At 40.4% G+C, this 23,854-nt stretch overlaps 1 protein-coding gene across 2 annotated transcripts in view; it reads right to left on the minus strand.

Moving 5' to 3' along the window:
• adam11 (ADAM metallopeptidase domain 11) overlaps positions 1-23,854 on the minus strand; it is a 67,062-nt gene that overhangs the window by 14,786 nt on the left and 28,422 nt on the right. For both annotated transcript variants that reach the window (XM_082152731.1, XM_082152730.1), the window contains exons 15-23: positions 23,543-23,642; positions 21,624-21,695; positions 21,351-21,443; positions 19,322-19,402; positions 19,177-19,227; positions 18,453-18,516; positions 12,493-12,598; positions 12,252-12,371; positions 11,365-11,533 (exon numbers count right to left, since the gene is read on the minus strand). In XM_082152731.1, the coding sequence (XP_082008857.1) occupies positions 11,365-11,533; positions 12,252-12,371; positions 12,493-12,598; positions 18,453-18,516; positions 19,177-19,227; positions 19,322-19,402; positions 21,351-21,443; positions 21,624-21,695; positions 23,543-23,642 (856 nt within the window). The remainder of the gene's footprint in view (positions 1-11,364; positions 11,534-12,251; positions 12,372-12,492; positions 12,599-18,452; positions 18,517-19,176; positions 19,228-19,321; positions 19,403-21,350; positions 21,444-21,623; positions 21,696-23,542; positions 23,643-23,854) is intronic.

Genomic DNA, 23,854 nt, shown 5'->3' on the forward strand with positions numbered 1-23,854 from the left:
AAGGAGAGACCCCTGATATGATTGTAAAGCGCTTGGGCTGTAGTAGTACATTGAAGCGCTATATAAATCCTTATTTCATTTCACATAAAATATTAGGAGTAGAAGATATTCAATGAGTTTGACTGAAAAGCAGCTGTAGGTAAGGCAAGTTTATTTATATAGCACATTTCACACAGTTGTAATTCAAAAGGAGTCTTCAATAATAAATTCCGCAAGAACACACAGGAGAATCACAGGGAAGAAGCTCAGGAAATAACCACACTTAACATAATCAATGCCGGACAATGAAACCGGCTTAAATACAAGAGAGAGTAATCAACTGAACAGAAACAGGTGTGTAGAGCTAATTAATAGGGGTGTGACGAGACGCTTACTCCACGAGACGAGACGAGACACGAGATTGGGTTCACGAGAACGAGACAAGACGAGATTTTTACACCATTTTTTAAAAATCCTCAATGATGAAATATATGAATGGAAAATAGTCTTTTATTCAACTGAAAATCACAAAATGCAAAACAATTTAGGTGCATTTTGAAATCAACTTGTAATGAATGTTATTTTACTTCTATTTTAATTAATTCTATGCAGTAAAGGACATGCAAACACTGCAAAATTTTTGCTATAAACTCTACTGTCTGGCTTCTCCCCTGTACGATTTCACATGAGAAATCTAACTAAAATAACACTTTAAATGCAAACAGTATCGGCGCTGATCCACTTGTCCGACACGACTGTCGCGTGGTGTCGCGACGCCTCCCCACATTGGTACGTTGATGGGGGTTTACCGCTATGGGCGTGGTTTTGACCCAGCGGGAAATGTAGCGTATCAGAACAGAGGACCTGCGAGAGACTTCCCTCCGTCTCCATATGCTCTACTTCTATTGGATAGACGCGCCGCGTTTGACGGACTTCATTTGCATAAAGATGGGCATCGGCCAGCTTTTTGACGCGCAGCACTTTTTCAAATGAAGCGCCGCCTTCCCGGAATGCTTTGCGGGTGCGACAAAGTCGCGTGACGTCACCCATAGGAATATAGTGGAGCGCGGCGCGACAGAAGTGTCGCACGGACAAGTGGATCAGCGCCGTAAGTGTGTATCCATAATCAAAGTACTGCTCTCTCAAAACTACAAGTTCAAACAGAAACACATTTTTTCTTCAAGCATGAATAAGAGATAAATTAACTACACAGAACAGCCTAAGATTATGGTCATGGTCTTTTTCAAGAATATAAGCATGTCGATGATTTCTGGCAGCAGTTGAGACCTTTGGGCAGGGCTGCACGATATGAGGAAAAGCTGCGATGTGCGATTACATTGTTTAATATTGCGATGTCGATATGACTTGTGATATGTGAATGTTAGCTATACTGTTCCCATGTATTAGTGCTTTAATAGGTTCTTTGCCCGATAGGTCAAATGTTTAGTACCTGCCTGGTTCAGATTACACTATTTTAGCACGATTTTGGCACGATCCGTTTCGTGGAGATTCGGACAACGGGCGTCGGGACGCAAGATTCGATCGTTTCATTTCGTATAGTGGGCGATAACCTACGCGTCTGCGACGCTTCAGGACATCACGACAGAAAGACTAGCATGTTTAATTTTAACGATCCTCCACGACGGGTTGAGTGCGAGCGAGAGTGTGCGTGCGTGTGTGTGTGTGTGTGTGTGTGCGTGAGTGAGTGAGCGAGGGACAGTGTGTGTGTGTGCGCGGAGTGTGTGTGTGATTGGCCCGGCACACAAATGATTTAAAAGTGGCAGGGGCATCTTCAATACTAATTTCACCCTCACGCTCCATCACTGACATCACAACAACTCACGAGACAAAGTTTCACCTCGACGAGAAATCTCGTCGCGTTTTAATCTCGCGAGATCTCGTAACACGAGATCTCGTCACACCCCTACTAATTAACAACAAAGGGGTTGAGCAAATACAGTACCATGATGGTACAGTCGTCAACATTAGAAGTGGATCAAAACCTTTCATCAAAGTTATACATGAATTTTGAACAATTACCGTTCTTAGGACAACTTTGATGAACTTTTTTGATCCACTTCAAATGTTGACTACTGTAGTTGAACAAACTGAATTTCATGCAAGCACTGACATAGGGAGTCTAAGAGACTGAAGTCGCGTTGTGATTGAGCAAGGTAGATTTGGGTGTCATCTGCATAGCTGTGATAAGCAATATTGTTGTTTTGAATGATATGGTATGATATGAGAGCATATACAATTGAAGAGTAGAGGCGCAAGTTTTGAATGTAATTAAATGAACTTTATAGTTTTAGATCAGTATACTATAGTTGAGTACAGAGAGTACATGAGTACAGAGAGAAGTGCAGAGAGCAAGACCTAGGCCCCTGCAGGTTCTTGATCAATCCACCTGCACCGGCTCTGGACTTTGATGGGAAAGAGCCCGGCTGGAAGGAGATCCAGGAGGTGGTTAGAAGGGCAAGGGCAAACTCCGCTCCAGGGCCCAGTGGAGTACCTTATAAGGTTTATAAGAACTGTCCAAGACTACTCCACAGACTCTGGAAGATCCTGAAGGTGATTTGGAGGAGGGGAAAGGTAGCAGACCAGTGGAGACAGGCAGAGGGTGTTTGGATCCCGAAGGAGGAGAAGTCTCAGAAAATCGATCAGTTCCGGACCATCTCACTGCTGCAACAACCTCAGACTGGCACAAGCTTGAGAAGGGGATCATCACGGGCTGTACAATCTCAGTCATCCTTTTTGCACTCGCCATGAACATGCTGGTGAAATCTGCGGAAATGCAGTGTAGGGGGCCCCTCTCTAAGTCTGGAGTTAGACAGCCACCCATCCGAGCCTTCATGGATGACCTGACAGTGACCACAACATCTGTCCCAGGCTGCAGGTGGATCCTGAACGGTCTTCAGGAGCTGATGTCCTGGGCTCGCATGAACTTCAAGCCGGCTAAGTCAAGGTCCCTCGTGCTGAAGAAAGGGAAGGTTACTGACAAGTTCCACTTCTCACTTGGCACCACCAAGATACCATCACTGACAGAGGAACCTGTGAAGAGCCTGGGGAAGGTGTTCAATTGCAGCCTGAGAGACGCAGCTTCCACAAAAGCAACCAACCAGGACCTGGAGACCTGGCTGGCCGTGGTGGACAAGTCTGGCCTTCCTGGCAAGTTCAAGGCCTGGATTTACCAGCACGGTATTCTCCCTCGGATCCTCTGGCCCCTCCAGGTGTATGAAGTCCCCATTTCAACGGTGGAAGGCTTTGAGATGAGGATCAGCAGGTTTCTGTGCAGGTGGCTGGGACTGCCTCGAAGCCTGAGCAGCATCGCTCTATATGGGCAGAACAACAAGCTGAAGCTTCCCATGAGCAGCCTGAGCGAGGAGTTCATGGTGACGCGGTCCAGGGAGGTCCTACAGTATCGGGATTCCAGTGATCCAAAGGTTGCCCAGGCTGGGATTGAGGTCAGGACAGGGCGGAAGTGGAGGGCTGCCGTGGCAGTGGACGACGCAGAGTCAAGGCTACGGCAAAAGGTGTTGGTGGGCTCAGTGGCACAGGGGAGAGCTGGCCTGGGCAGCAGAAGAACTACGAAACTACGAAACTACGACAAGGCGGAAGGGAAAGAGAGGAGGTCGCTGATCCTGGAGGAGGTGCATGCAGGAGTTGAGGAGAAGCGAGCTTGCCAGATGGCTGGGATGCGGCAACAGGGCGCCTGGACAAGATGGGAGCAAACAGCGGAGCGCAAAGTCACATGGACTGAGCTTTGGAAGGCTGAACCCTACAGGATAAAATTCCTGATCCAGGCGGTCTATGACGTGTTGCCAAGTCCATCCAACCTCTTCTCCTGGGGAAAGGTGGAGACACCAGCATGCCCCCTCTGCCAGAGGAGAGGAACGTTGGAACACAGCTGCTGTCCAAAAGCCCTGGGCGAAGGGCGTTACCGCTGGCGGCATGACCAGGTCCTAAAAGCCGTAGCGGATTCTATCTGCAGTGGAATTAGCCACAGCAAGAGCCTCCGCCCAGTGAAGACCACAGCTTTTGTCAGAGCTGGGGAGAAGTCAACACCAGCTGCCCGGGGCACCTCCTCTGGCCTGTTGGCAACGGCGCGCGACTGGGAGCTGTCAGTTGATCTGGGCAAGCAGCTGAAGTTCCCTGAAGCAGTTGCCATAACAACATTAAGGCCAGACATTGTGCTCACCTCAGAGGCCTCCAAGCAGGTAATTCTCTTGGAGCTCACAGTGCCTTGGGAGGACCGCATGGAGGAGGCCAATGAAAGAAAGAGGGCAAAGTACTCCCAGCTTGTGGAGGGTTGCCGGAGCAATGGGTGGCGGGCAATATGCCAACCCGTTGAAGTGGGATGTCGAGGGTTTGTGGGCCAATCCCTTTGCAGGGCCTACAAAATGCTTGGCATCACAGGGGCGAGCCAGCGAAGGGCCATCAAGTTGGCCACTGATGCTGCAGAAGTAGCATCAAGGTGGCTGTGGATCAGGAGAGGAGAGGTATGGCGTGTAGGGTAGTAGCGCTACCTGGACATAAGCTGGGACCTGATCACCCCGGCTGGGTCGCCTAGGGGAGGGGGTCTGATTGTTGAAAGACCCGAAACCCCCCGTGATCCTTTACATCACTGATGATATGTCCAGGTGCACCAGACGGTGTATCTAAAATCTAGTTTATTAGTACTACTAAAGTTCTCCTTCTCCCTCAATCATCCTTCTGCAGTGTGTGTCAATCTGAACGACACACACACACACCTGGAAACAGTATGAATGAACACGGGACTTCACTTCAGCAGCAAAATGGACATGCGGTTGACATATCACACAAGGACAATGATAACACCACTGAGCCACAACAACCTCTGCTCACGGACACAATCTCAGCTGAGCCATGCCCACAGAGCTCAATACAGACATATTAGAACTGCTCCAAGATTCAGCACCCAAGGACGACTTCCTGGAAAACAGCCAGGGAAGCCAGGACAGCATATCCCAGCCTCCGATAACACCTGAGCAACAGCCCCTTTCACCAGATACTTTCTCACTCTCGCCAGCAACTCCACTTCTGTGCTTCTCACAGAAAATCTCTCCCACACTTCTACCATCACTCACACACATCATCAACTCATCCCTCCATACTGGCACCTTCCCTACAGCATTCAAGCAGGCTCGGGTTACTCCACTGCTCAAAAAACCAACGCTAAACACATCATTTGTAGAGAATTACAGACCTATCTCTCTCCTACCATTCATTGCGAAGACACTTGAAAGAGCTGTCTTCAACCAACTAACATCCTTCTTGTCTCTAAACAACCAGCTGGATGTCAACCAATCTGGCTTCAAGAAAGGGCATTCAACTGAGACTGCATTACTGTCAGTCACAGAAGCCCTACGGATCGCAAAAGCTGCTTCCAAATCTTCAGTCCTCATTCTCCTGGATCTGTCTGCTGCCTTCGACACTGTGAATCATCAGATCCTTCTGTCCACCCTCTCATCACTGGGCATCACAGGAACTTCACTCCACTGGTTTGAGTCCTATCTCACAGGTAGGTCCTTCAAGGTCGCATGGAGAGGTGAGGTATCCAGAGCACATCAGCTGACCACAGGTGTTCCCCAGGGTTCAGTTCTTGGTCCCCTCCTCTTCTCCATCTACACCACATCACTGGGACACATCATACAGGCACACGGTTTTTCCTACCACTGCTATGCTGATGACACGCAGCTCTTCCTCTCATTTCAACCAGATGATCCCACAGTAGCTGCACGGGTCTCAAGCTGTCTGGCGGACATCTCCACATGGATGAAGGAACATCACCTGCAGCTCAACCTGGCAAAGACTGAGCTTCTCGTCCTCCCTGCCAATCCGTCTCTACAGCACGACTTCACCATCCAGCTAGAGTCATCATTAATCACCCCATCAAGATCGGTCAGAAATCTTGGAGTAACGTTTGATGACCAGCTGACCTTCACTGATCACATTTCAAAGACAGCTCGATCATGCAGGTTTGCACTGCACAACATCAGGAAGATCAGGCCTTTCCTAACTGAGCATGCAACGCAACTTCTCGTCCAGGCCCTGGTCATCTCTAGGCTCGACTACTGCAATGCTCTTCTGGCTGGACTTCCAGCATGTGCGACCAAACCCCTACAGATGATCCAGAATGCTGCAGCTCGTCTTGTCTTCAACGAGCCCAAGAGGGCCCACGTCACTCCTCTGTTCACCTCTCTGCACTGGCTACCTCTCGCTGCTCGCATCAAGTTCAAGGCACTGACGCTTGCTTACAGATCCATCACAGGCTCAGCTCCCTCCTACTTTCACTCACTCCTACGAGTCTACATCCCTACCAGACACCTACGATCGGTCAACGAGCGACGTCTCGTGGTTCCATCACAGAAAGCCACAAAATCACTTTCCAGAACATTCTCATTCACAGTTCCATGCTGGTGGAACGCTCTCCCCACCCTCATCCGGAATGCAGAATCCCTGACAACATTCAAAAGACAGCTGAAAACCCATCTCTTCCGTGAGCACTTAACCTTATAAAAAAAATAAAAAAATAAATAAAAAAAAATCCTTTCCCTTTGAAACATCACTTATCAGGCTTATGCTACTCTGAATAATACCTGAACTTCGTATTTTGAGCACTTCTTGCGTTGTTGTTGTTTTTAACTCTTTATGATGACTCGCTGAATTTTTGTCCTAATTTGTAAGTCGCTTTGGATAAAGGCGTCTGCTAAATGACTAAATGTAATGTAAATGTAAAATGGAAGAACTAGTGCATGCTGGAACCAGACTATCCCACTCTTTTGCTGCAAGCCCCCAGATACCAACCAAAAATCATCAGGCACCTCAAACACCGAAGCCTGCGCGCCGAGCTCGCCCGCCCCCTCCTCCTGTGAGAGCTCTTCGGCCTCTTCGGCCAAAACGCCAGGGCCCACACCCTCCTCCACCTGCTCGAGGTGAACCAAAAACAACTGATACCAGCTCTCAGTGACGTGTTTTGGGTTCCTACTATGATAACAGTAACTTTCTCAAATGTTTACAGAACAAGCGGGAACCCAGTGTGCCTGTATCTTTCTCTATTGCTGTTCTATTACAAGATAGAAAGTCTAAGGCCTTCAATAGCCGTATAGCAAACCCAACTAATCTGGTGCCTATTACATGTCAAACTAAGATTGCTGTGGGGACAAAAAGTAAGACTGTTAAGTTAGCACTTTTAAACATTCGCTCACTTAAAAATAAATCACTTCTAGTCAACGACTTAATAACCACAAACAACCTGGACTTTATGTTTCTAAATGAAACCTGGCTAGAAGACAGCTGCAGTGCAACAATCCTCAATGAAACAGCCCCTCCTAACTTTACTTTTATGAGTGTCTGCAGAGCTGTTAAGAGAGGTGGGGGTCTAGCTGCTCTTTTTAAAGATATCTATCAATGTAAGCAAATATCATTTGGGAATTACCCGTCTTTCGAATATCTGGGTACTGTGTTAAAAGGTGCTCCTCGCATTTTACTTATCATTATTTACAGGCCTCCAAAATATTCTCCAGCCTTTGCTGAGGACTTTACAGAACTGTTATCAACAATTACCTCAGAGTTTGACTGTTTTGCCATTGCTGGAGATTTTAACATTCACATAGATAATGCAGAAAACAATATGGCAAAAGAAATCAAAACTGTTTTAAAAACTTTTGATCTGACTCAGCATGTACATGGACCCACACACAATCATGGACACACTCTAGATTTACTTATCAGTAAGGGTCTAAACATTTCATCGATTTTTATTAAGGATGTAGCACTGTCTGATCATTTCTGTATTTTCTTTGATATATTGATCTCTCCTGCCACTGAAGCTAGATCTGTGTCTGTCAAGAAGAGATGCTTAAATGAGAACACTAGTGTACTATTTATGAAGGCTATATCCTTAACACCAAGCATATCTGCTGACTCTGTTGATTTTCTCCTTGATTCTTTTAACTCAAAAGTTAAAAATATAATTGATGATATTGCTCCTGTTAAAGTCAGGAAGAAGAGTGGCAGACAAAAAGCACCTTGGAGAAACTCAACAGCAGTGCAACATATGAAAAGACAATGCTGAAAAGCAGAGCACATGTGGCGGAAGACAAAACTTGTAGTCCATTATAACATCTACAAAGACAGCCTGCATGCTTTCAATATGGAACTAGGCAAAGCTAGACAGACTTTCTTCTCAAATATTATAAACAGCAATTTAAACAACACACGCACTCTTTTTGCTACTGTAGAGAGACTGACAAACCCCCCAAGCCAGATTCCCAGTGAAATGCTCTCAAACAGCAAGTGCAGTGAGTTTGCTTCTTTCTTCTCTGAGAAAATCAATAATATCAGAAAGGTGATCAGCACATCCTTGAGTTGTGCTGGGGTCAGACAGATCAGACCACCTGAGAAAGTAGTTACTATGTCTGACTTCAAAGAAATTGATGGCAAAATTTTGGAAGAAACCGTACAACACCTTAAAACATCAACATGCGCCCTTGACACACTTCCCACATCTTTTTTCAAAAGTGTGCTAAACAGTTTAGAAGCAGATCTTCTAGAAGTGGTAAATGCCTCACTTCTCTCTGGGAGTTTTCCAAACTCCCTGAAAACTGCAGTTGTCAAGCCCCTCCTGAAAAAGAGCAATCTGGATAAGACCATATTAAGCAACTATAGACCGATCTCAAATCTTCCTTTCATAGGCAAGCTCATTGAAAAAGTTATCTTCAATCAGCTGAACAAATTCTTAAGCTCGAATGGATACTTTGACAATTTTCAATCTGGTTTCCGACCGCACCACAGCACAGAGACAGCGCTCATAAAGATAATAAACGATATTCGCTTAAATACTGATTCAGGAAAATTATCAGTGCTGGTACTACTCGACCTCAGTGCTGCATTTGACACTGTCGATCATAACATACTTCTTGACAGGCTGGAAAACTGGGTGGGGCTTTCTGGGATAGTCCTAAAATGGTTCAGGTCATACTTAGATGGGAGAGGTTATTATGTGAGTATAGGAGACCATAAGTCTGAGTGGACATCCATGACATGCGGAGTCCCTCAAGGCTCCATTCTTGCGCCACTCTTGTTCAACCTGTATATGCTCCCAATGAGCCAAATAATGAGAAAGAACCAAATTGCTTACCACAGCTATGCAGACGACACACAGCTCTACTTAGCCCTATCGCCTAACGATTACAGCCCCATTGACTCCCTGTGCCGATGCATTGACGAAGTCAACAGTTGGATGTGTCAAAACTTTCTTCAATTAAACAAAGACAAAACTGAAGTTATTGCGTTTGGAAACAAAGATGAAGTTCTCAAGGTGAACGCATACCTTCACTCTAGGGGTCAAACAACTAAACATCAAGTCAGGAATCTTGGTGTGACACTAGAGTCAGACCTTAGTTTCAGTAGTCATGTCAAAGCAATAACTAAATCAGCATACTATCATCTGAAAAATATTGCAAGAATTAGATGCTTTGTTTCCAGACAAGACTTAGAGAAACTTGTGCATGCTTTCATCACCAGCAGGGTGGATTATTGTAATGGACTCCTCACTGGCCTTCCCAAAAAGACCATAAGACAGTTGCAGCTCATACAGAACGCTGCCGCCAGGATTCTGAGCAGAACCAGAAAATATGAACATATCACACCAGTCCTCAGGTCTTTACACTGGCTCCCAGTTAGATTTAGGATTGATTTTAAAGTATTATTACTGGTATATAAATCATTCAATGGCCTAGGACCTCAATACATGGCAGATATGCTCACTGAATATAAACCCAACAGATCACTCAGATCATTAGGATCATATCAGCTAGAAATACCAAGGGTTCACTCTAAACATGGTGAGTCTGCTTTTAGCTATTATGCCAGCCGCAGCTGGAACCAGCTTCCAGAAGAGATCAGATGTGCTCCTACAGTGGTCACATTCAAATCCAGTCTCAAAACACTTCTGTTTAGCTGTGCATTTACTGAATGAGCACTGTGCCGCTGTTCGTCCGACTGTTTGTACTGTACTGTATTTTACTCTATTTTTCTAAACTGTTTTAATTATTCTTATTTCTTTTAATTATTTTAATTTCTCCTATGTCAGCAGGGCATTTAGCCCGAAACTGTAAATGCCCACTCAGAAGGTGATAATGTGAAAGTGACGTGTATTAATGTGGGTTTGAAAGTAGAACAGTATTTAAATGACGATATTAAAGTTTTCGTCTGAGAAAGAATGTGAACGCAGTGCTAAAGTGCTAAAGAAAGTGAAAAGAACGTGTGAGTAAATGAGGGAGAAAAGAAAGTTAAAGGAAAGTTGATAGATGGAAGTCGTAAGAAGATTGAAGGTTAAAAGAAGGTTGAAAGATTTAAGTCTTAAGGGAATCCTTTGAAGGAAAGATCTATAATAATATTCTTTTTTAATTTTTTAAAAGTACTGTATTTTATTTTATTTTTCTAAACTGTTTTAATTATTCTTATTTCTTTTCATTATTTTAATTTCTTCTATGTAAAGCACTTTGAATTGCCATTGTGTATGAAATGTGCTATTTAAATAAACTTGCCTTGCCTTGCCTAAAGTTTTTCAGACAATGGTGAATGAATAAATCCAATCTCTCTTTTCACTCTCTTTTGTTTTACCACAGTATTCGTTATTAAAGCAGAATTTTATTTTGGACTTTATACAGAAGAATGTGAATCAAGGGTAAGTTCACCCAAAAATATCAATTATTTACTCACTCTCATGTCATTCCAAACCCTTTTGCTAATCTTAGGAACACAAATGAAGATATTTTTAATATTCTCACATAATTTTTGTCCATCCATTGAAAGAAGATAAAAAGTTCATGAAGACATTGAAAAAGTAATCCATATGCATCAAGTCGTTTAACCCATGTACACAATCGCTTTATATGATGACCAGATTTAATTTAGTGTTTGTTCACATATAAACATTGATCAACGCGCATAAATGGAGCACATCAAATATGTACTTGCATGACACACAAGAACAAACCTCACTGATTCTCACGTCAAGCGTGCAGGTTTATGTTGTCTTTATGTACTTTTTTAAGGCTGAAAATTTTGAATTTATAGACTTTCAATGGAAGAAAAAAAGGATAAGAGCATATAAAAAATATATGTTTTTGTGTTTTGAAGATGAACGACAATCTTGTAGGTTTGGGATGACATGAGGGTGAGTAAACAATCCCTTTAAGAATGAGTCTACCCTTTTGTCAAATGTACCAGCCTCTGGCAAATGTAACGTTGCATATTTTATCTGTGTCACTGCATCTCATTTAAAAAAACAGCACTGACCTCAAAACAGACAGTATGTGACTGTGATATTAGATTTGTCAGAGATGAGCAGCTCACCCCGTGATCAGAGCACACTTGAGAGAATGTTGAACCGGGACAGGATGACAGGTTGAAGGTGGTTACCGGCAGACAACGATGGTCCAGGCACATCATATTAGGGCCACACGGTGTGCCGTCCTCTACGTACCCGAGATCAGTGCCGTCCTCTAGCACTGCATGACCCCCACTGAACACACACAAACAACAGCTCAGTGTTACACACACACACACACACACACTGAAAATGTGATTTTGTCATGTGAGACAGTTCTGGGAGGTCCTTATCCCAAATCATTCTGATGACAGACTTTGGTTCAGGCATTTCAGAATCATCCAACCAACATTTGAGATGCTGTGCAATAAAATTAGTCTACTGGATAGTCCAGATCGCATCCACTGTTTAGCCAAAGTCACGTGAGTTTTTAGTTGCGCATCGAGGGATTCATTTGGTAAATGTGTTTACATCGTAGTTTATGTAGTTTATTTATTGGATAATAAATGTATCGCTTTGGAAATTCTTACAATCTCATCCATACATTTTTTACAATTTGCTTATGCCTCACTTATGGTTCATTTTAGGTGTGGACCTTTCTAAAAAATCATATGTTTTCATTCAAAACACATCATAAAAATGCATACATTTTTACATTTTCTAATGGGATAAGGTTATTTACTTAAACTAAAATAACTTTTTTTTTTACTTGACTGTGCCTTAAAAATGTGAAGGATTCTGAAAAAGCAGAGAGACTCCATAGACAAGCGAAAAGACCTCCATCTGACCCAAAACCCCAGAGTATTCGGGCTGTCCTAAATTCACCTTAACCAGTATACTGTTTTCCAGTAAAAATATCTGAGCATGCTTTAAATATATTAATTATACAGAAGAAGAAAATATATGCATTTACCGACAATCCAGGTACTTGTTCTGATGGTAGATGGTGAGACTTGTGATTTCTCCATGTGAGTCTCCATACCGTGGTTTCACTGTGATATTAGTACACAATAAAAATCCACACAACACATCCCTGTGAAAGAAAACACACAACAGTGAAAGACAGATAAAGAAGAAAGAGAAGGATTGTTCCAGCAAAGAGAGAAACGATGCCACTGAAAAGGTTGTGAAGCTGTGTTCTGGTTGTTACTCACTGTTTATTGCACTGAATCCAGTTGCGCGAGCTGCTGTCCTGACCGCAGTTGCCACGCTCCGTACCCTCGATGTTCAGCTTCTCATAACACATGCGATCTGCTGCATCTAATGGCACACACAGTCAAATAACTGAGCATTGTGCATGTGCGATCTCAGTATTAGAATTAAACAAGTGAAGTGTACATGATTCAGATAGGCACTGATTCCTTATTCCTTATATTTACATTTAGATTTATTCATTTAGCTGACGCTTTTATCCAAAGCGACTTACAATTGCTATATATGTCAGAGGTCGCACGCCTCTGGAGCAACTAGGGGTTAAGTGTCTTGCTCAGGGACACATTGGTGTCTCACAGTGGATTCGAACCCGGGTCTCTCACACCAAAGGCATGTGTCTTATCCATTGCGCCACCACCAGGTTTATATGACAAACCTTATATGTTTGTATTCACTAATAATTGTGATGTGTGGTTAAAATATAGAACTTTTCTGTAGTTTGGAAGAGAAGTATCCATTTTTCTCTAAATGACTTTGTATGGATTTGTATGAAGTAGATTTTTCATAGATCTTTCTATCATTGTTACAATTTAGTGATTTTTATTTATTTATTAAACATTACTATACACTTTAAAAAATATGGTAAATGTGCAGAAAAAATACTTGGTGAATTTACAGTAAACACAAAATGGCCACTTTGGTTGCCAGAATTTCACTTAAAAAAAAAAATCTTTATCCAGAATTATGGGATGGCATAATGTATATTTTTTACAAATAACTAAGCCACAAAAATATATATTTTTACCTTAAAATTTACTGAAAACTACCATTATAATACAGATAGTACAACAGAACAGGCACATGCTGAATAAGAGAATGGCCTGTCCATAAAACATGGCCTAATCGCTGTACAGTGTCATGCACACAAAGACAAAATACCATTAGGGTAACATGCATGAGATGAAAATAATGCAATAAACATTAATTAAATAACAGAAACTGCAACACAAAACACCCTAATGTACATTACTAATAACACAAATAAGAAGAAACTAAATTATTTATATAATATATACTGTAAACATGTCATGTGCCACATACAAACTTCTAGGAAAGGTTTCTACAGTAGCCTTTTTTTTTTTTTTTTGGCTACAATTACAGTTAAAATTTTAAATAATCTTTTACAGTGAATCTTTTAATGGTCTTATCCAGGATAAAAAATTAACCAGGGAGCAGGGATGAAATGCTCCCAAAATATGTCTGAGAAATGTCAATGTCCAGGGCAAAAATATTCCTATAGTGAATTTGTCTGATTTTATTTAACCTTTCATATGTTTCATAATATTTTATTCTAGTGATGGGTTTAGTAGTTTAATGTTTCTGCAGACAGAGTAGTGACGTGTAGCTATAGGTTTGTTATGCATTTACTGTCTCTGTCTCAGAGACATACATTTCTTAATTATTTACAGCTACTGCATTTGACAATGATTTGATTTTATAGACAACAGCCATAATCATCCATGTACAAAATGTATGTTAACTAAATTGATACAATGCCCTTTTTAAGTACTGGGCATAACATGATACTTATTAAATTGACATAAAATTACTTCAAGTAACATGTGACACTTTCCATGACAAATATAACTGAAAAATGATCCTTTCGCATTCTGGGTGAAACCCTAGGTATTTATTTGAAACAGTGGCTAAATTAACAAGAAATAAAGCTTCAACTTCAAACGTTTCCAAACAGCACAACAGTAAAGACTTTATGAATTTTTCTACTTGCAAGATTGATATTATTAAAGAGAAAAATATTACCATGCAACGTCTAAGTATCAGGTGACGTGCTATAGACTCCCTGAGGAAAAAATCCATTCTTCCTCTCCTATAGCAAAGAATCAATTGTCTAAACTTGTTAAATCATCAAAATCAACAACATTAATGTTAGACCCTATACCGACTAAGTTAAAACCTTAAAGCTGGCTATTATTAAATCTCTTATTAAAAAAACGCAACTTGATCCTAGAACTAGTTAATTACAGACCGATCTTAAATCTCCCTTTTCTGTCAAAAGTACTGGAAAAGGCAGTATCCTCACAACTGTGTTCCTTTTGTAGAAAGAAATGGTATCTGCAAGGATTTCCAGTCAGGATTTAGACCGTATCATAGTACTGAGACTGCTCTCATTAGAGTTACAAATGATTTGCTCTTATCATCCGATCGTGGTTGTATCTCTGTATTACAGAGATTTATTAAAAAAAAACGCCCACAAAACCTCGCACAATACAACTTTAACATCATAGGATGTCCTGTTACTTTATCCTCTACAGTAAAAGACCTGGGTGTTATACTCGATTGCAACCTGTCTTTTGAAAATCATATTTCTTATGTTACAAAAACAGCCTTTTCCACCTTAGAAACATTGCTAAGCTACGTAATATGCTATCAGTTTCTGATGCAGAAAAGTTAGTTCATGCATTCATGACCTCGAGACTGGATTACTGTAATGCTTTATTAGCTGGTTGTCCTGCATCCTCAATAAACAAGCTACAGTTAGTCCAAAATGCCGCCGCTAGAGTTCTTACGAGATCAAGAAAATATGATCATATAACACCGATTTTATCATCACTGCATTGGTTACCTATAAAGTTCCGTATTAATTACAAGGTATTGCTACTGACTTATAAAGCCCTAAACGGCTTAGCTCCAGTCTATTTAACGGATCTTCTGTCGCCCTATAATCCATCGCGCTCTTTAAGATCACTAAATTCAAGGCTTTTGGTCATACCTAGGATATCCAGAACCACCAAAGGAGGGAGAGCATTTTCACATTTGGCTCCAAAACTCTGGAATAGTCTTCCTGATACTGTTCGTTGCTCAGACTCGCTCTCCCAGTTTAAAACTAGATTAAAGTCGCATCTCTTCAGCCAGGCATTCATATAATCCTACAGTTCAAACTACAATCCGGCCTCTATCCAATGCCAGAGGAGAACTGGCCCCCGACTGAGCCTGGGTTCTCCCAAGGTTTTTTTTTTCTCCATTAAGGCACCTGATGGAGTTTTAGGACACCATTAGGTCACTTGATGGAGTTTTTCGGTTCCTTGCCACTGTTGCCTTTGGCTTGCTCAGTTGGGGATATTTTGGGGATATTTAATTTAATTTTATCAATCAATAAATTCCTCTTGAAACAAACTTTGTTGTATTATTTTAATTTAATACTGTGAAGCTGCTTTGATGCAATCTGTATTGTGAAAAGCGCTATACAAATAAACTTGACTTGACTTGACTATTAGTGTTACTCAATCTTAGTGATGCATTTGATACTATGGAACACAACGTTCTTTTGAATAGACTCAGCAATTACACTGGCAATAGTGGAATTGCATTGGCATGGTTCAAATCATACTTATCTGACCAGTATTAATTGGTAGCAGTAAATGAAGAGATGTCTTATTGATCACAAGTTCAGTATGGAGTACAGCAAGGCTCAGTACTAGGACTGTTGCTTTTCACTATGTACATTGTACTCTTGTATGATATCATTAGGAAGCATAGCGTTCCTTTTCACTGTTATGCTGATGATACTCAGCTGTATATTTCTTTGCCCTGACAAAACATACCTATTCACAATATTGACAGAATGCATAGTTGGTATAAAAAAATTGGATGACTAGTAATTTTAGTCTATAGTAAAAAAGGTTTTAATTATTGGACCAAAAACCTCTGCACGTAATAACCTAGAATACTGTCTAACACTTGATGGCTGCTCTGTCAAGTCGTCATTGTCAGTTAGGAACCTGAATGTGTTATTTGATACCAATCTTTCATTTGAAATCCACATTTCTAGCATCTGTAAAACCAAATTTTTCCATCATAAAAATATATATAAATTACAACAATTTTCAGCTTTCAATGAAAAATGCATAACAGTTAGTTCATGCGTTCATGACCTCAAGGCTAGATTATTGTAATGCTCAACTGGGTGGTTGCCCTGCACGCTTAATAAACAAACTACAGCTGGTCCAAAACCCAGCAGCTCGTGTTCTTAGGAAGTATGACCATTTTAGCACGGTCCTGTCAACACTTCATTGGTTTCCTATTAAACATTGTATACATTTTTAAAATCTTGATAATTTACTTACAAAGCACTAAATGGTTTAGCTCCTCAGTACTTGAGCAAGCTCTTAATGCCTTTTAGTCATTCACGTCTATTGTGGTCTCAAAATTCCAGCCAATTGATAATGGTAGAGGTAGATCCTTTTCCTATTTAGTGCTGGTCTTTCTAGCTTTGTTTGGGAAGCAGACACTCTCATTGAGTTTAAATCAAGTTTTGTTTTGGATTAGTTTGTTTAAAAAAGTTTAGCGTTGCAATATAGATCCACCTCTACATCTTCCTTGCCTACCCGCTATAATACTTCTGCTTCTTCACACTTCTGCTTCCACGATGGCGTCGGTTTTATCAAATCAATTAGAGCCAGAGCATGAAAAGTGGATTTGAAAAGTTATTTGAGGGCAGGTCAAAGTAAACATTATTCGTGGGCAGCCATTAGCCATGTTTCCACTGCCAAGCCAAAATCGAGGGTGCTAATGTGTTCTCCTCAGATCACAGAATTTTGTGGAAAATAGAAAAGCTCATTCTTTATAAAGAAATGTGAAACATTTGATATTTTGTCAATATTTATTTCTAAATGTGTAAGCCTTTGGACTTAAAAGCCTTCATGGAGTTGTTTTGTGCATTCCTGTGATCACAATTCTCATTTTATTTGAGCTAATAAATACCAGTTTGATTCAGAATTATTGATGTGCAGTCCTGACACAAATTAATAAATTACTGTCACGAACATTTTTTATTGTAAATCACTGGTCAAATATCGATGCTGGAGTCTTAAGTCTTTAAGTAAAGACGAAACGTCCGCTTCTATCATGCTCTAGCTAGTTTTCAGTCAGCAAGCCCGATGCTGGTGAAATGGTGTAACGTCATATTGTTGTTCTATAGGGGTGTGTTCTAGTGTAGTGCTGCAGGGCTACTGGCACAAAAGTGGAAATGCAGCTTGATTTTGGCCTCACAGCTCGATGTCTGAGAGTGGAATGACCGGACAGTGGAAAAGAGGCTATTGAAGACCATTGACAAGCATTATGTAAATTTGTTACAAACATATTTCGGTTTACGCAGGAAATCAGACTGGAATTACTGATGTCTCGTTTCAGGCAGTTCAGAATCAGTTCTTTATTTTGGAAGACAGTAACTCCATTTGAAGTGCATCTTTGAAACTTTGCAGACCTTTTAGATTCACAGCTGTATTACTACATGAAAGGTAATATCCAAAAAAAGCATAATAGGGGCACTTTTTGATCACACCAATGATTCATTGGACTAATTTAAAATGAACATGGTAATCACAGCCATCATTCAATGTCACACAGACCAATATCTGATTAGCTAGAAACGAGGAGACAGTCATCTGACAAATTCAGACAATTTAGCTAATATCCTGTCTGATGCAGGTTATGAATATTGGCAGCCGAGTTGCTGCTGCTCGTCTGTGCCTGTATCATCACACTTTCTACAACAACAACAACAGCCCAAATCTTCAAGATATATGAGTGCTGCAGGGATCATACAAAGCATCATCAACTGGACTGTTGTGCGGAAAGTCACCAGATAAGTGCAGGAACAGTCTTCATTTAAAAGTTAGGAACAACTGCCAGAAGTGCACCAAATTATGAAACAGTTTTGTCATTTTTTCATGATAATTTTTTTATTCCTGATGAAGCATTACTTGACCCGTAAATTTCAAAACTGGAGATTTAATTATGAATACTATTCTACTTTCTTTCTTTTTTTTACTAAAGGTTTATACTAACAAAAAACAAAACCAACCATAATGTCTACATCTGTAATTAATATTCATTATTTGTTTTGAGGTTTTTAAACACGATAATGTACAATATTACTCACTGTGGCCCCAGAGCGCCTGACACTGGGCATCTCTGGTCTTACAGCGGCCCCCATAGCAGCGGCCCTGAGAGAGCCAGAAGAGAGTACATCAGCTTATAGAATGCATACAGTATACACACACTCTACGCACACACACTCTAAGCCTGACAAAAAAAGACACTTGGCTGATGTCCTCTGTGACTACAGTCACATAAAAGAATAAAGGTGAATGAAATGAATACGTAAAAATACCTTACATAATAAATCATTAATAAAATAATAATAATAATAAAATACCGTTAAAAGCATATACACTTATTGCAGTTATATCAGTAGCCTCATGTGTTCAGACATGCTGAGATCACACAACCAGTCAAAAACAACTTTGTTATTGGAGAGATTTGCTTGGATAAATGAATAGTAAATAATGTATAGTGTAAACACCACATTTCTACAATTAATGACATTGGGAACTGAACACTTATGTATCTACACACAACTATGTGTAACTATAAGGCCAAAATAAGCCAGCACAATAAAAAAACTAAATAAAATTGCAGACCGCCCTTTTAATCATTGAAACATTTTCAATTTAAACCATAGTTCATGTACAGTAATAGTTTTAAAAAATAAGACTGCCAGTGTCATGCAGTAATTCATGCAAACAAAATACAGTGACAATGGTTAGTACTGTACTATTGTAGCAAGAAATTTTCATATTAGATAGAAAAACTGAATATTTTACCAGTCCAGCATCGCACATGTAACCATCCAGTTTGTGGACATTATGTGGACACTGTTTGAGAAATGAATGAGAAGCACATGTAAATCTCTTATGTTATTAGGACTAGTATGATGGTAATGATGATTTCATATAAATGTATCATTACTTTACTCGAATCGCCAGTGCACGTTTCTGGCACATCACAGTCATTCACTGCATCCCTGCAGACCACTCCTCTCTGCTCATACTGAAACACACAATCTTTCTGTGAGTTAAATACACAACAAAAATATACACAATTAATAACGCAAAAAAATTTAATAAAAAATGTTTTGACTGTTGACTTGGGATTTGTCCCTTTGAAAATAAAAAGTCACGCTCATGCTTTTTCAAACCTGTATGACTTTCTTTCTTCTGTGGAACACAATAAGATAAATTCTAAGCAAAATTTTACAAATGTAAAAGAAAGTTATTCACAGATAATCCTTTTCTCTAGTGAGCGCACAGCTCAAGAACCACTGTGACTGGATAATAGAGTCACCTGACTGAATATAGTCTGATAAGTGAATGAATCATTCAGGCTGTTTTGTAAATCAGATCAACTGATACAGTGGCAAAAAAAATAAAAGGTATCCCAATGTATAAAATATAAATGTAAGTAGTTTCTTGGACCGATTTACAGCAGTGGAGCTCCAGTGTGATGAGATGAAAAGACATTGAGCTGGGAAATAATGACAAAAACAAATATTCTCAATGGCTCATGCAGTTCACCCAATCTAGTCCAAACAAATGACTCTAATGAACCAGTTATTTTTAGTGAATAAAAAACATACAATGCAACCAGTGTAGTCCTCAGGTAACATCTTAAACAAATCACTTTGGTTCTTTTAAAGAATCGAAGCATTTGTGTAAATATACGTCAGTTTATTATTGGCTGTCAGAAATAATGTGTTCATTTGAACAGTTACTATTTAGTTTAACATGCTAAAAAGATGTATTCATTTTTTTCCTTCCTGGCATAGTTACAGTATATGATTAGACTATCTGGATTCCGTTTACCAGATTTAAAAAGCGAGAGAGAGCAGCCAATGGCTTTTGCCTTGCTTAGTTGGGGACACATAATATTCAACAATATTATTGATCTGCCTGTATTGACAACATTATATGTGAACTGATGATGATGACATCACTGTTTTCTCCAGAGCGGCTGTATATATAAATGAACTAAATTAATAACTTTTCTACAACAGAAATTAACCATCACTTAAGCTGGACTATGATACTATTTTCTAGCTCTGCTGGACAGCCGAAACAAATTTTGTTTAATTATTTTCCTGTTATCACTGTAAAGCTGCTTTGAAACAATCTACATTGTAAAAAACGCTAGATAAATAAATGTGACTTGACTCTCTGACATTTCTTGTAAAATCTACAGTATTTTAATCAAACAAAATTGTCAAGTTTTTAGAATTGTACTGTAAAAAAGCATAGTTTTACTGTGAGTTTACATTATTAGAAAACACAAAAATTACTATAAACAAACAATATCATTCTATATTTCTACAGTGCATATGCAGGCTACTATAAAGGTGCATGCAATGCAGCAAGAATAGATTATTACGGTACAGTACAAACAGTTATGAATTTAAAATAAGATATTGGTAAATCTTCATATTGATGGTAAGAATAGTTTGACTTTAAATTATCATGTGAATTCACAGTAAAACAAGAGCAGCAAATTACTGTGATGTTAGCATCATTCTGCTGTTGATTCACAATAATTCGTAAGAAAATGACACAACAAGCATTCATTTCACAGTAAATTTCTGACCAATTCACGAACAAATAGAATACCGGTCAATTTGTAACTGGGCAGCACTGTGTTTTTGACTCACAAAGAACTGGTTCATAAGAGTCATTTGTTAATGAAGCTGACTACACTGTGCGCGCTGCATCCACGTGCCATCCACTAGGACAATTTCTAGAAAGACGTGTTTTATTTGCCATTATTTTGCGATATGCTTGAATTGAAGCGCCACTGCTGAAAAGTGGAGCCTATCCCAGTATCCTAGGCCGAAGACAGGGAAAAGAACTGACAGCCCTTGGTAAATGATGTAATGTTGTACAGATGTAATGATCCCATCAAGTAAATGATGGCAGAAAAGTTTTGGGTGAACAATTCTAATACAACTTACCTTGCAACGGCTACAACAGAGTCCATTGCTACACATTGCATCATGGGTCAAAGTGCATTTTTTACAGCATGCACCCCCAGCGCGAGAGCAATCCTACAAGAGTGCACAACCAATAAAAACAACCTGTTAGCTTAAAAAAAAAGCATTGCAACCGTCACCTTCCTGTTCTCTTGTACTAACACACTTCAAGGCAGGTATCACTTCAAGGATTTAATTAATTAATACTCAGATAATTATTTCTGTTTCTGTTGGATTTCTGTTTCTGTCACCCACCACTTGAGAGCCACAGTCGCATTCTTCTCCCTGTTCCACGAAACCATTGCCACATTCAGGAGGATCCAACAACTGTAGTGACAGAAAATATCATGTCGCTGCCAGATATTTATAATAGATATGCAGTGTTAAGCAAGCTACTCAAAAATGCATCAAGCTCTCTATCAATTAACATAAAAGCTAATTCCACAATAAGCCACACAGTTAAAGTAGCTAAATACAAGCTACTTCATACATGTATTGTTATGTCTGTGTTTTTGGAGGCGAGGTTCCTTTTCCGAGAATGCAATGCGGCATTTTTACTGACTATGGTGCCTTCAGGATACAGAACAATTTGTCTACTGCTGTGACCTCCGCACATCCCAAAAGGGACCAAGTGCAGTGGGTCATCACTGGGGCATGCACTGTAGGGGTGGACATCCTGGCCACCTTCTGGGTAACACTCAGTACACGAGGAGCTGCACAGTGTCCAGAGGAGGAACTTTGAAGCACAGGTGTTCATGAAAGGTCTGTCAAGAACTTGAGGCCCAGGAGACCTACACTACACCCCTGAACCCCCAAAGTGATGGACTGGTAGAGCATTTCAACTGTACCCTTACCACCTAACTTGGCATCTTGGTTGAACAACATCAGCGTGACTGGGCCCACTATCCCCCCTGGTCCTTTGGGCATATCGTTTTGTTTGACAGTGCAGGAATCCAGAAAAAACACACCAACATCCCTCATGTTTGGACAAGACATTCAGACACTTAAGATTTGGTGTTTGGGTTACCACTACAGCCAGATGTACCACTGGAAGCAAAGGAGGAGTACTTCGTCCAACTCTGAAAGCAGTTCAGAGTGGTCCATGGCTTATGCAGGCAAGCAAAAAGGTTTTCACTAAAGGGAAAGATTTTGCCCATGAAACATGGTATTGGTGTACTGCCCAGAGAGAATTTCCAGTGCAGGAGCCTTGAGAAGTTGTAGAATGGATCTCAGGAATGGCTTACCATGTCCAACTAACATGTTAAGTGCAGCCAGAAAGTTACTCCTACATGCCCATGGCTGCATTTCCCAGAAGCATTGCATTGTAGATTGTGGATGCTTCTGGGAAAAGCAGCCCCTCATAGAGGTCCATCTAAGACTGTGGCATCACCTTGTGAATCACCAAGTATATGTGTGGGAGTGTGGGATTGCTAAGCTCTAAAGCCTAAAGTATACTTCCCTTGTCCGCGTTCTGCTCTGGCTCGCAGACAGTCCACTTGATGTAATTTCGTTATCAACACAGTTTGCTGATGTCTGTCCACACGTCCGCATGCAGCCAGATTTTTGTATCCGCACAGACTTGTGAGCAGACAACAGAGCATGAGCAAGTGGTTTGAGCACTAAAAATGGACAGTCCACTAGAATGTGTCTCTACACGCTCACGGGCAAAGGAGTATACATTGAAAGGCTTGTGTGCTCAACTGTGCAGAAACAAGCGATATCATACGTAAGGAGATGCATATGTAAAATAACGTCAAAATTAAACAGCATATAAATAAAAACTGCCAAATGTTACAGAATGAAATGTCAACCCAGGAGGAACTATAGGACTGTGCAAGATTTGGGGGTGTTGATGGACTTGATCGACTGCATCTACTGTATGTTTTGATCATCGTTCTGAATCTGGATCTCAAACGGAATGTAGTCTTTGACAAAAACGTGATTTTCTTAGCTTTTTGCTCAAAATGTTGCATTTTTATTAAACTTACCCACATGCAAGTGTTGATAAAAAAAGGAATGCATGAAGCTAGAATTTTGTTTAAAAGCAGATAGTCTGTTCTTTCCTTTGATATATTGCTCATTCAGATATTCATACAACAAAATATTCTGGGGGCCATGGAAACTTTTTTCAAAAACTTTTTTTTCTTTCATTTAACTGGATGTTCCAGACAAACCTTGTTAGGTTTATTGAAGAGGCAGCTCCCTCCTCCTTGCTGGAGGAACTGAATGTACTCCTCTATACTGCACCGTGAAAACTTTCTGGGTAGATAGTATCTGTCAGGATCACATAATAGAGTTAATACTGTTCAGTTACCCTTACATGGAAACAGTGTGTAAAACTATTAGAGAAGGAACAGCAAAATGTAATTTATATTTGACAGACACTTTTATCCAAAGCAACTTGAGGCCAGTTCACACTGCACTAACATGAGCCACATTCGTCAGGTTTTGGCGGAACAGTGACACACCTTTCGGCATTAATTGGC

The sequence above is a fragment of the Leuciscus leuciscus genome (assembly GCF_965113295.1).
Source record: "Leuciscus leuciscus genome assembly, chromosome: 21".
NCBI lineage: Eukaryota > Metazoa > Chordata > Actinopteri > Cypriniformes > Leuciscidae > Leuciscus > Leuciscus leuciscus.